The 14,098-nt window shown below is 37.7% G+C and overlaps 2 protein-coding genes across 8 annotated transcripts in view; one reads left to right on the top strand and one right to left on the bottom strand.

The window, feature by feature from the left end:
- LOC149225986 (uncharacterized) overlaps window positions 1–14,098 on the top strand; it is a 353,707-nt gene that overhangs the window by 184,801 nt on the left and 154,808 nt on the right. The gene's annotated exons all lie outside the window — the stretch shown is intronic.
- LOC149225987 (monothiol glutaredoxin-S12, chloroplastic-like) lies at window positions 9,764–10,605 on the bottom strand. Its single transcript, XM_089377372.1, has one exon. It carries the CDS (start codon window positions 10,549–10,551, stop codon window positions 10,102–10,104), a length of 450 nt encoding a protein of 149 aa, XP_089233498.1. The 5' UTR covers window positions 10,552–10,605; the 3' UTR covers window positions 9,764–10,101.

Below are 14,098 nucleotides of genomic sequence, written 5' to 3'. Positions count from 1 at the left end.
TAGCCTTTGGATGGCATCCATAGTGATCTGAACTAAAATTAATCAACTGTGCTTTGCAAAATACTTCAAATATGTGAGATATACTTTCTATAACCTTTTAAAAACAGTTCATATTTTTGCAGCGAAATGCTTTATTGCAGTAAGTATAATGCATATTTACACCTAAGAGTGTCAAATCAGCTCAAATCTGATGTAAATTTGTTTTGTTTCACTTCAAATATGCATAGATTAGTTGTCAAGTGCGAATCTTTGGGTTCCCAATAGCATTGCAATCAGTAAAGTTAGAATGTGATGAGGACAGTGTTGCGGGGGAGCGCCCCCCCCCCTTCGAACCCGCTCCCGAAGCGCGCTCCGGGCGGGAGCGGGTCGGGAGCGCGCTCCCGTAAAAAAATTTACGCTCCCTGGTCTGTTAGGGAGCGATTCAGGGAGCGATCGCTCCCGCGCTCCCGGAGCGTTTTTTAATGCCCGGGAGAGATCGGGGAGCGATCACTCCCTGATCGCTCCTGGGCATTAAAAAACGCTCTGGGAGCGATTTCAGCCGGGCCGGGAGCGGTTCGGCGGAAAAAAAAATCCGCCGGACCCGAAATTTCCAAAGAATTTAGAATTTTTTATTTATTTTATAAGCCCAATGGGCCAAAAAAATTTCATTTCAACTTCATTGAGCAAGAGATTGAGAGCTGGAGCAAGAGCAAAGGAGCAAGGAGCAAGAGTTGAGGAGCAAGGAGCCAGAGCTGAGGAGCGAGGAGCAAGTGCCAAGGAGCGAGGAGCAAGCCTGCAGAGGTAAGTAACTTAATCATTTAGTTAGTTTCGCTGGTTAGGTAGTTAATTTGGTTAGTTTAATTTAGCTGTTTGAGTTTAAAGATCATGTATTTAAATTAAATTAATAAATTAAATGAATTAATCCCAATAAACTAAATTAATTTGCAGATTCAAGACTCAAACCCTACAAACATCAAACACCATGGACCTGGGGATATTTATTGGCATTTTCCTCTTCCTGGTCCCTTTTATGGTTATTATGGTGGTGGAGAGTAGGAAACGGAGGGGGCCTGAAACTGAAGAGGTGGATGAAGAAGCCGGAGGAAGTCAAATGGGTGAAAACCCCAGTGAGGAGGAGGTGGAGGAGGGTGAACATGACCCTCAAAAAACTAAACAAGACCAAACTCCATTGTGGAAATATGTTCACAGGGCTGAAACAGGGAGAGGGGGTGGAACCACTAAATTTTATTGCCCCCATTGCAACACTGATTACACAGGCTCATACACCCGTGCTAGAAGACACCTCTGCGGGAAAAGGCCATGGGATGGAGAGAAACAAATAGGAATCAAAACTTGTGCAGCGGTGTCAACAGCAGATAGAGCCAAATACATAAAGGAAGAGGAGGACGCCCAATACAGAACAAAAAGATCAAGGGGTTTCTTTGAACCAATCTCACCATCACAAAGAACTCCTTCAGCATCCTCCCAAGGCAGTGGATATGGACATGGAGGCACAGGGTCATCATCTTTAAGGCGTAGAACCATATCAGATTTCCTTGATGAGGGGTGTAGGAATGATGTGGATTCAAAAGTTTACAGGTTCCTCTATGCATGTGGGATACCATTCAATGTTCTACGCTCACCTTATTGGCACGAAATGGTTTCTGCCATAAATGATGCCCCTAAAGGATACAAGAGCCCTGGGTATGACAAGGCAAGAACTGTTGGCCTTGATCATGAAAAAGCAAAAATATCACATTCTTTGAATAAAATGACAAGTTCTTGGACTGACAATGGGGTGTCCATTGTATCTGATGGATGGACAAATGTAAAAGGCAAACCATTGATAAGTGTTCTTGCTGTGTCCCGAAATGGTCCCATCTTTCTAGCTGCACATGATTACTCAGACAAGTTCAAGACCGCTATAAACATTGCAGAAGCATTGCTTGAAACAATTGAGCGTATTGTCCCATACAATGTCATCCAAGTTATCACTGATAATGCTCCTAATTGTAAGGCAGCGGGAGCAATTATTGAGGATAAATACCCGAACATATTTTGGTCTGGATGTTTGGTTCACACATTGAACCTTCTGTTGCATGATATTGTCAAAAACAAAAATGAACAATACCAATGGATTGGTGATTTGTACAAGAAAGGAAAAAAAATGATAAAATTTATTACAAATCATAGCAATACCCATGGCCTTTTCCGCAGTCACTCGAGATTGGAGTTGCTGAAGATTGCGAGGACTAGATTTGGTAGCTATTACCTCACCTTCAGGCGCCTTTTGAAGGTAAGAGAGGCATTAGCTAGCATGGTATCAAGTCCACATTGGCAGGTGTTAAAGGAAAGGGCTACAAATGTAGCTGACATGGCAGGTTTTGAAACGGTGGAGGAGGCCGCTCTTGATGGGCAGTTTTGGACAACTGTGAGACAGGTATTGGATTTCACCAAGCCAATTTATAACATGATTCGGTTTGCAGATACAGACAAACCAGTGATTGGCGAGGTGTATGAGCAAATGGATACCATGTTGGGGGAAATAAAAGACATTGTTCATAATAAAGATCCCAACTTGTACAAACTGATTCATGATTGTGTGTGTGAACGGTGGAATAGGCTTAACCTTCCACTACATTGCTTGGCATATATCCTTACGCCAAAATACTACTCAGAATCTTGGTTGGGCAAACCTGCAGCAGGGGGTGGTGTTAGGACCAAACCCCATTTAGATCAAGAGGTAACTAGAGGATATCTGGAAGCATTAGAAAAGTTGGTGCCTGACAGGGAGGAATGTGCAGCTGTGCGCCTTGAAATAGGCAGATACTTTAGTGGTAGTGGTTTGTATGGTAACTTCCATGCAATGGACGACAAAGATAAATTTGATTCTCTCACATGGTGGGAAACATATGGCGGCCACGGACTTTTGCCAAAATTGGCAAAAAAGTTCTTTCACAGGTTGTAAATTCTTCTGCAGAGAGGTGTTGGAGCACCTACAGTTATATACATAATGTGAAAAGAAACAGACTCAACGAAAACTGAGCAGAAAGCTTGGTTTATGTGCACTACAACTTGAGGTTGTTGAGCCATTACTGTGATCGGGCTAATGAAGATCCCACATATAAAATTTGGGACAATCACCCTGAGGACGACAATTTGGAGGATGGCATTGTACATATTGAAGAACTAGAAGAGGAGCTTGTACGGGATGAAAATGAAGCAGCTGCAGCAGCCATGCCACCTCCACCTCCACCATCCAGTAGCAGTTCTCGGGGCCCGAGTCTTGTTCCATTGCTGTCGCCACCTCCATCGACACCCTCGCGTGGAGGCTCTAGTTCTGGTCGTTGGTCTGTGCGGGAGACTCCTAGAAGACCACCACGACCTGCTTATACTCCTGGAGACTCTCGTGGCAAGGGCCACTTGTAGATTTACAGTTTACTTGTCTTTTTTAGTTTCTATTAGACTTTAGTTTTCATAACTGTTGAGTTTTGAGTCCTTGACTCTTGACTCTTGACTCTTTCATATCATTATGACATTATGATATTTTTTGTAAACATTATATCACTGTGACAATGAAAATTTGAAGTTTGAAGTTGGGCCTTGGCAATTATAACTCATTGGTAATGATTGTGAATTATGAATATGATGCTTTGTGAAAGACTAAAGTTGTTTCATTTCATCTCATTATTCATGTTTCATTTTATAAATTTTTAACATTTCATATCATGTTAACAGTTAGAAGTTAGGACTTAGAAATATCTTCGATATTACTTCTTGTAATGGTTAAACTTGGCTTACAAGTACAACTTGTTACTTTGGTGATCAATGATGATAAATGTTATTGAATTTTCAATTCTGAAAGCTTGAAGTTGAAACTTTAATATTGAATTTGATGAATCATGATTTATAAGACTCAATATGTTGCAGTTGTAATATGTATTTTACTAACTTGTGGACATGGTTGATGACGATTATAATTTCTAGATGATTGATGTGATATGGTTCAATGATCAATTTATGTTTTTTTATGTTTTTTATGTCTATTTCATCATTCTACATGTTTTTGTTGACATATATGTATCAAAAATTAAAATATATATATATTTTTAAAAAATCGCTCCCCAATTCGCTCCCAAACCGGGAGCTTCTGAAAATGGTCGCTCCCGCTCCCGCTCCCCGCTCCCGCTCCCGCTCCCAAGTAACATTGGATGAGGACAAATGGGCTTGCATTCTTGATTTTCTCAATGGATCTAGTGCCTTGCATGCATGTTATTTAAAAATATTATGTTTGCCTTTTGTTTGAGTTATAATGAATTGTGTGAAGCATACTTTTTGAGTTGAATTTGTGCACCCTTGGCCTTACCCATCGATATACATGGGTAACCCTAGGAAAAGAAAATTTTTCTTAAGATGCATATTTCCGGCTAGCCACCTCATATGATGCACAGATTGCAGCCTCAGATGTCTCATGCCCGTGATTTGGTCAGCTTGTCCACTTGACTAACCTATTCACGTGATGAAGGTGAGGTCATTTATTGTGAGGTACATTAACCATTTTTCATACAAGTTCTTTAATTAAATATTTTTGGCATTCTAATATGGATCATGGGATGAGATTGGATAATAGATCATGATGGCTGGAATGTATACTTTTTCCCTCACTTCACCTTGGTGATTGTTATTTGATTCTAGTCTAGTGTGCACTGTGACCTTCTTTAGGTCCTGTTACTGCTCAAACTAGCAGGGGTCCTAAGAGGGGATCCTATAGGGCAACTACTAGGTCAAGGACAACAATGGAGCAATAACCCGTTGTCACCTCAGCTAAGGCACCTTGCTCTTTACGAACTTTCACCGATGGGAGGAGACTCGGTATGAGAGGAATCACATTATTGGACGTGTCAATGAGAGGATAAAGGGTGATTCCCAAGGCCTATTCATAAGAGAGACTCAATTGTGTGGCTTTCTTGCTTGGAAAGCAAGGTGATAGGCTCTCTAGGAAGGGCTAAGAGGATTCTCGAGGCTAGGGTTTGGGAATGTATCTTGTAAAGATGATTCCTAGGCCTAGAAATCCTTATGGAGACTTGGTCTTTATGTGATCTTTGTGGAGTTGGAGTTGTAAAGTTGTGGGACCATACAGGACCAAGTGGACCCAGAATTAGGTCAAGGGAGTGGAATTGATCATACAAGGATGGTTTGACCTAATTAGGGAAGAGAAGAGGATCAAAGGACAAATTTTCTTTTGAGATTTAGATGCAATGATCCTAATGAGGTCACTAACCCAAAATCAACCTAGGGCAAGAAATGGTCTTGTGGCTAGGGCTTGCTATATCTCGGGATTCCACTGTTAGAATTGCTTGAAATTTGGAGGACCTCTTGAGAAAACTACAACGCAATAGTGGACCAATTTTCAAGGGTTTTGGATGGCTACAAATGATTTCGTGTGATGCCCTAGGAGACCTTCTGGGGTTAGGCCTAGAATTGGAAGAAATGAAGAAAATAAATGTTATTTTGACCACCAAAGGGATACGAGGATTAGTGCCTTATTGCTTGGGCTTAATGGAGTCAAGATACACATAGATCATGAAATTTCGTGAGCTAAGGAGCCCTAATTGATCTTTGCTAGCCTCTCCAAGGGCAACAACTATATCAATAGAGATTTATACTTCAAATTTGCGAAGGAGATAGTTTCGAGGTCTTTAACCTAATAGGTGCCTCTAGGAACATTCCCCCAATCCCTCAAAGGTCATGTAATGCCCATAATTCGAAATACAGAAAACATATAAATATTCATAAACTGGAAAACAGGAAGCTTAAAAACTTAATTTTTGCACTTACCTGAACTGCTAGCTGATCCTGTGAAGCTGTCGATACTGTTGCTGTTGAGCTCCAATTACCCAAGGAGACCAATTCCGCCCAGCCTGATTGAGTAGAAGGTGGCTACTCAATCCAGCAAGCTTCTCACAGAAGCCCACTGTCCCCCGTGCCCAGAACCTCAGACGAGCTAAAGCTCTGCCAGTAACAAATCTCTCTCACTGCTCAATTTCTCCTCCTCTGGTTTCAGTGCTCCATTTTCCCCCTCTGGTTTCACTGCTCCATTTTGCCCCCTCTGCTCAGCCATTTCTCGGTGATTTTATAGTCAGGGCTAAGCGGTGGCCGCCCTGTACACCGACTCCACCGCTTACTCTCGCGGTGACAGCTTCCTCCAGCTGTGAGTCATCCTCCCGTACAAACATTTCTGCCTTGCTTAATGTTTTGTTTTTTTTATGCGATGGTTTATATTTATAAGGTTTGAAGGTATTATAACATTTTGATCATCGTATACATATTAACCCTATTAGGTTATATGACATACTTTTTACTACTTGATTATATTGATATGTACTTTATATATATATATATATATACTTTGTTTTATTTATATATATATTTTTTTCTAATATATAAAGTTTATTTATGTTTGCTTTAATATAACTTTAAAACTTTAGATTAATTAATTAATTATTGGTACCATACTAAATCCTTATTCTATTTTATAATTATCATTTTTATTCCTTTATTATTATATTTTAGTATTATTATTTTTTTTTTATACAGGGTCACATAATATGTGAAATTAAAGATGGGTCGTTACATACACTCCCCCTTCAGAAAATTTCGTCCCGAAGTTAGAGAGTTTTAAGTTTATGATTTCGATGGATAAATTTTACCGTATCCAAGTTCCCAAGCTATTCTAAAATCATCCTATCCTTCCTAATCTCTTCCGCTCCCATCCTATCCGTCCTCTACTGGAGTATGCCATGGCGTCAGTTTTACTGACCTAACCATTCATAAACTCTAAGGTGGCAGCGTCGATTATACCGACCTGATTCCCAGTAGGCATCCAGCAGTCATCATCACACGTCTAGGGGAGCGTGATTCACACAGTCCTCCCATGACCCCAGGGTTCGGAGGATAAACGGTGGGCAACACCTCCACCCCTCCCAATAGAACTTAGGGCTAACACCCTATCATAGAATCACTTGGAGCTTTAATTGTTCTGAGGTTCTGTCATCACGTGGTCATCCCGGTAATTGGATACTTGAATCTGCAATCATACACTCACTCATGCATTCGTAAAACGTGTATCAGCATATTCAAAATAACTCATGTTTTATTCACATATGATACTACAGTATAATATATTTTTACCATTTTCTATGCATGTCTTTTGACTTCCATCTAAAATGTATTCTCTTCCGGATTTCTATGCCATTGATCATATTGACATGTAAGAAGAACAAAACCGATTTATAATATCTTAATTTCTATTAGAAGTAAAATCCTTTAACGGTCTTAACTTTCCTTCGACAACTATAATTTAATAAAATGAACCACATATATTGTTTTGGTATCCATGTACCAGCAGAAGTTAAACATATATTATGTCACAAAATTTCACGTTTATCTATAATCATTCGAAATGTTTCTAGTTTATGATTTCGATACTTTAATGGTTGATGCAAAACGCTTTTTGACTGAAATAGGGTTTATAGAGGATTCATACACATTTATAATTCTAAAGTAACGAAGTCCTTTTATTCTCATTCAACACTGATGTACTTAGCAGCCCTAGGAGACTCATTTTATTTCTTCTTTACAAATCTGGAAATCACAGAAGCTCACCATATTCCAGATCTGTCCTAAGAACTAGAAGTCTAGATACACTGTTTTCATACCTAAATCCTAGACTAGAGTTTGAAGCTAAAAAAAAAGAAACTGCAAGTTGAACCTTCTGACAGCATGCTTTAAGACTCAAGAACAGATTTATATGTGTGTAAAAATCTGTCTGTCAAACAGATAACAGAACCTTGAGATCGTACCTTCATCACTGATCATTTTTAGCCCATAACACAAGTCATACTTATCATCCCATTTGAATAGGTTGATGCATATATATATTGAGCTAAATGTCATTCAACCCAAGACCTATTTCATAGTACCATCTAGATGCATGCAAGTTGTAACTATGAATATTTTGTGACCATGCTATTGACATACTATAAGATGAATTATATTTGTCATCAAGAAAATGTAACCCAATTTATTCAAGTGTCACGCACCAAAGGGTTATTCCATTAGTGTTTGTACCCTTAAGGGATTAGAGCATATATATAATTGTATCAGTTTATTTCATAAAATATTCTCCTAAACAGGGTAGAATTTCTCCGAATGATTTATGGGTCTGGGAGATCTTATGTATTCTAGCCCCTCCACAAAATTTCGGAGCTAGAGCACATCGTATGCTACCAAAAATCAACAATATGCATCCTATGCATGTGGAATAACTTCATCTACCAGACTGACATGGATAAGATAATTTAGAATGAGAGCTTCTATATTTCTCTCATCATAACTTTCTCTTCTAGCTACCTCATCAAGCCTAGTTTCTAACCCAACGGTAACATACCACAACTTTTAGAGTTAAAGTTTGTCTTTCTTTTGGGCTCCCCGACAGCATAAATTTTCTGATTTAACTTTGGAAATCCATTATTAACATATTCTGTGATTAAGTAAACATTTGATACCTGTATTTGGAAACTACAACCCCATCAACAATGAGGTCAGGTCAAGCCTTTTGGGCGACCATGAAACTATATCAACTTCCCAACAAAAATGTGGCTAAATTGACAACAAACTCCCAAAAGTTTCACCAAGCCATCAATTGTTCTCTTGTATTCAGAGTAAAATGTTTCACACATCCCCTTGAAAACCTGAGGTTGGGAAGTTGCCAGAGATGAGAAGGATATGTTTCGGTTGCATTCCAATAACGATTATAGTCAGGATACATATCAACAAATATGTCCTAGAAATTTCAAAGATCAATAGCTATAAGGTATTACAAATATAAATTTCATCCAGGGAAGAGTGTTACCAAAAAAAAATCATTCAACAATCAACAAGAATCGATACTTAAAATGAGCACCAAATGCACAATTAAGTCTATAACAATATATATAAAACCATTTCATCTGTGCTACTTCCTTTGACTCTCAATCATATGTGCTTTGGCTCCATTCTTCATGAGAATTTTAAGCAGTGAATATTGGTCTCCAAACAGCTGACTGAATATATAAGATAAACCAAAACGCCCATTCCTGATCAAAGTTGACAGTATTAATCAATTATCAAAAGTTAGGAGTGCAAAATTACACTATAACTGCTTTCACTGTCAAACCATCTCTTTTGCCTTTGAGGTCAATAATTAAGCTTTCGCTTCATTCTTCTGTTGAGGTATTGGACACTTGTATTCACAAGGGTCCTGGAACAAAGCTTAAAAGTTAATGCACTCAAGCCAGAAAGTATTAGGATCCTCAGATTTAAGAAATAGGTAGTACTGCCTTACGATTCTCACAATTGATTAATTTTTGGGTTGGGTTTCTCATTGCCAAACCAGTCTTTCTGGCATGCACAAGGTAAGTGCATGGCCTGAAGGAAGGAAAAGATGGCAACCACTTTACCCCGGCCAACTCTTGAGAGTTTACTTGTCAAACTCTTTACAAGATGCAAACATTGATTTAATTTTATCAAGTATAATATGTACCTGTAAATAAATTATGTTTCTATGTCATTTTTCCTCAAGTATCCCTATGTATGATAGAGTTTATTACCAATGACCATCTATTTAATCAGCTCATGCAATTCCATGCACGAATTTCTTATTAGTAAAAATAAAGAAACTCCACAGAATGATAAATCAATTTCCAACTTCCATATCAACAGTCTGAATCAAAAGGTTACTTACATGTTTGAAACCAGCAGAGAAACCTAATCTGTATCAGTATATATGTGAGAAAAAGCAAAAGGTGCTTGAGAGATGCAAAGTGTAAATTCATAAAATCGTAGTCTATTTAGGATTGTGTGACATGTTTTTGTAAATCCCGTACAATCAGATAAAATGTCAACAGTCAAACTCATTTGCTAGTAATGACAAACTAATGAAGCGAGGGACTCAATTCTAGCACCTAAAAAAATATAGAAATGATTGCTAAACATGTTGGCTGAATAAAGGTAAGCCATAATAATCATTCTCAACTTATCTGCCTCTGTCCTACATCCCTTCTATAAGGGAATCTGGGCTCCCTATTTCTTACTCTTAAGGCATTCTTGGAGCTCCCCTTTCTCTGCCATCTCTGTTAGAATATCAGCACCCCCTACAAACTCTCCCTTTATAAACACTTGAGGGAATGTAGGCCAACTACTGTAGACTTTTAATGTTTCCCTCAAACCAGGGTTGTAATCTTCATCTAGAATATTAACCGATTCATAATCTAACCCGTGTTCATTCAATATTGTCAAAATTTTGTGAGAAAATCCACACTGTGGGGCCGTTCTTGAACCTTTAATAAATACTACTATCTCATTCCCCTTTACCAATTTGTCAATCAATTGTTCCAAAGTCACTGTCAGTTGCACATGCCGGCCAGGTGTAAGACGAAGATCAGGCTTGGTCTGTCTCTTCTTTACCCATATGGTGTTACCAGATTCATTTCCAGGAGGAACCTTACCTATAGCATTTATGTGCTCCTCCATCCAAACTTTCCATGCATCAGTCAAAGCAGTGCGATCAGGTACAGCAACAAGAGCAATCTGTAAAGCGACAGGTTTTGGATGAGGCAAACATGCTTAAATTTAGATATATTCTCACATCAAAGAAGTTCCGCTTTTAGTCTCATAGAATTCCATCAAAAAAAAAAATTAGCTTCTTTTTTTTTTTTTTTTTTAATTCTAATCATTGTATTCTACGCAGACTCACTTAACTTAATAACAAACTTGTTAAGTGAAAACACCAAAAGAACTGTACCATGATGGAAGCAATTCCTTCAGATTTATTAGAGTTATTTATATGTCACATTGTCTGATCCATTGTGCACGACCAATATTGAAATAAGCAGAAAATGCACTCAGGGGAATAAAATTAGAAACAAGTACAACATTAGCCCAGCCTGAGATCCCACGCTGACTGTGACACACATTCCTCAGATCCTCTACATCCATCAGCTGCACAGTGACCCACTGAAGTAGCATGACTTCAGAAAATTTACCTCAGAACCATCCACTGACATTAAACTACAGAAGATTATTAGACCTCACACATCCAAGAGGTCTAATTATGCGAGTTGATTAAGTAAGAATGTCCTTAGATTACCTCACATTTACTTTGCATGATTTTGCATTTACTTGCCTTGCAATTGTATGGATCTTCCAGCCATAGTTTTAAAACTAAAACTGGTATTCAAACAGGCCACCTATCAAACCATGTTTTGAACTGAAAGCAGATCCAACAGGATTCAATGAACTGGTTTTTTTTAAAAACATATAAAATGATTAATTTTTAATGAAAAAATCATATTTAAGATTACAAACTATTAAAGGTAATATACAAGGTTTGCTCACCTATATATCATGTAAGGGTGAATATACCAAAATGGCACCAAGTGCAATATATATCAGCAACAAAATACATAACAAATGAGGCTCTAAATTGCCTCTAGAGTCCAAAAACCATGCAACAAGCTAGTGGGCCACTAACCTACTACAAATCACTGATCAACATGATCACTCATCAAACTCATCACCACTACTAGAAATGGGATCATCAGCAGGAGCTACACAAACATCATCTGGCTTAGAGTCTTTAGACTCTTTGAATTCCTCAACCTTGTAATATTTTAGAAAAAGCTTCTTAACATGTCAAACCAAATAATACATCAAAATCATATCAACTATATTATTGTATCTGGTCATATTGGGATAACATCATTTATTGCCTATCACCGCAAGTTTTGTTACTCAAACTTAATTTTTTTTTTTTTTTTACTGCTGTTGATGTGGAAGCATTCATGACAAGTCAAAGTACGAATGTGAACAGCACACACCATGGAGAATTCAAACAAGATCAAAATGAAGCATGGATGTAAGGCAAAGTGAAATAGCATGGGCACAGAAGAGCATGCTTGTGCACAACAGCTTGGAGCAGCACCAAGAGAGATGGACAAGTAAATGAAGGTGCAAAAGATGGATTTAGGCAATAAGATAAGTCAACCTGATAAGTGTGGAGACAAAACCAAGCCTGCAAAACTAGTGCGGTCTGGAGATGAATAGTGCTAGAATGAGCACATGGCTTGGCACTGAGTGGAAACAGCACAAAAGAAAGATGAAATGATATGTGCTAAATGGATGGATTCAAACAATGAGACACAAAATATGAACAGGCAACAAGGAAGACAAAATCTCAGGACAATTCCCTACGCTCCCAAAACGATTCAGGTTTCTACCATACCACAGGAGAAGAAATTCGAAATTGCTTGTGGCAAGAAGCTTGAGAAAGCTTAGTGGATAGTAGAATTATTTGTCTTTATTATGGCCCATTTTGTAAACATTCTATGAAGATTGAAGTTGAAGCTGTTGACTGCATATTACAGCTCTTTGGTCATGATGCTCTGTTTCATTTCGTGGTTGATATTATCTACTACAATTTATTGATGACAAATGTTATATATGTTGAAACTTAAAACTTGAAGATTGATGTTATGATTGATCATTTGATGACAAAGCTATAACTTATAACTGCCAGATGCTTGATGTTAATTGAGTACTAAAAGGATCTGCAGTAGTTTTGACAGTAGTCTATCAATATTATGGTCTTCATGTTTCTTGCTAACTGTACTAGCATATTACTTATTTTAAATAAGCATCTTATTGCCCTAAAACAGGGAAATATCGAAGAGAATGAGGTTGATGGTGAAACATCTGTACGACACACCAGTTTTTTTGTGTTGAAGGAATTTACTTATTAGGCTAAAATCTTAGGCATGATTAGAGATGAGACAGATTTTAAATACACACCAACAATTTAGAAAGACTGTATGTCCTAAAATCATGACGTATGACAGCCAACCGTTTGGAAACATATGTCATGAATCTACTCAATATTTATAAAAATAATTATTTCAAAAGATGGGAAGACATACGCCAAATATGAAGAGGGTAAAAGCTGATTTTTATTGATCAAATAAGAGTGTACAGTCAACTATCTTTACAAATTTCTGCGAAATTTTGGACTAAAAATAACTTTGGAAGCCAAAGATGTTGAATGTTCATACAAAGGTAATTGGGTTAGTTGCTTATTAGATGAAAAATGAAGTTCAGCTCTTCAAGAAAATTATATTTGGAATATTGTCCTAAGAATAACGCATGCGTGATTTGGAAACATATATCAAATTTAAACTTCAGTATGGATGCACTTTGTCCTTCTTGGCTTTAATCAGGATACGTCAGTACATTTACAGTAATGCGGTAATGAAAATGTGAGTTTCAGGATCCATGAGTAAAAATCTGACTGTAAATGCATTCTACGCATAATATAATCCTATACACTGTCACCCCGCAATAAGGAATTTAAATTTTTTTGAGCAATTATATTCACGCCCCACAATACTATGCCACCTTTCGACCTAAAAATGGTGTGAAGCCGTTGGTATTTGTAATCCCTTTGCCGGCGTTTAAATTGTAACCAATTCAGGACAGGTCCGTCTTCGATTCTTTGGCGGTTGAGCGACGTGCTTTTCTTATTTCTTCGGCTATATATAAAATCAGCCTAACGAATTGTGAAGCGGTTAAGGTATATATATATATATATATATATATATATATATCTATATATATATATATATATATATATATATATATATATATATATATATATATATATATATATATATTTTTATGGGAGGTCGACGGGTCAAAACCCCCGCCCAACTCTTCCGGCCCTTTATCTGGTTATTATATGACACTGTTACCGCATATTTCGAAGCGGTTTTATGTCTGCATAAGGTTGCTATATCATATGATATAGTTACGATTTAAAACGGTGGAAGAACGTACAGTATCCGCGGCAGCGAATATCCAGCGCTCTCGAAGGGAAGAAGTAAAAATAAAAAAGAAATAAAAAATCCTCCATTGTGAATTTCAAAACAGTTATAAAGGAACTGCCAAATTTTATCTGCTAAACTGACCGTAAATTTCTATGGACTGTATCTTCAAAGCGTTCGTTTCCTCCTTACTTTATATCTTCATA

Source organism: Pinus tabuliformis, chromosome J (genome assembly GCF_031772625.1).
Source record: "Pinus tabuliformis cultivar Carrire ecotype Pingquan chromosome J, CPIR1, whole genome shotgun sequence".
Classification (NCBI taxonomy): domain Eukaryota; kingdom Viridiplantae; phylum Streptophyta; class Pinopsida; order Pinales; family Pinaceae; genus Pinus; species Pinus tabuliformis.
The sequence above is the reverse complement of the archived record's forward strand: the minus strand, read 5'-3'. Positions and strand labels throughout refer to the sequence as shown.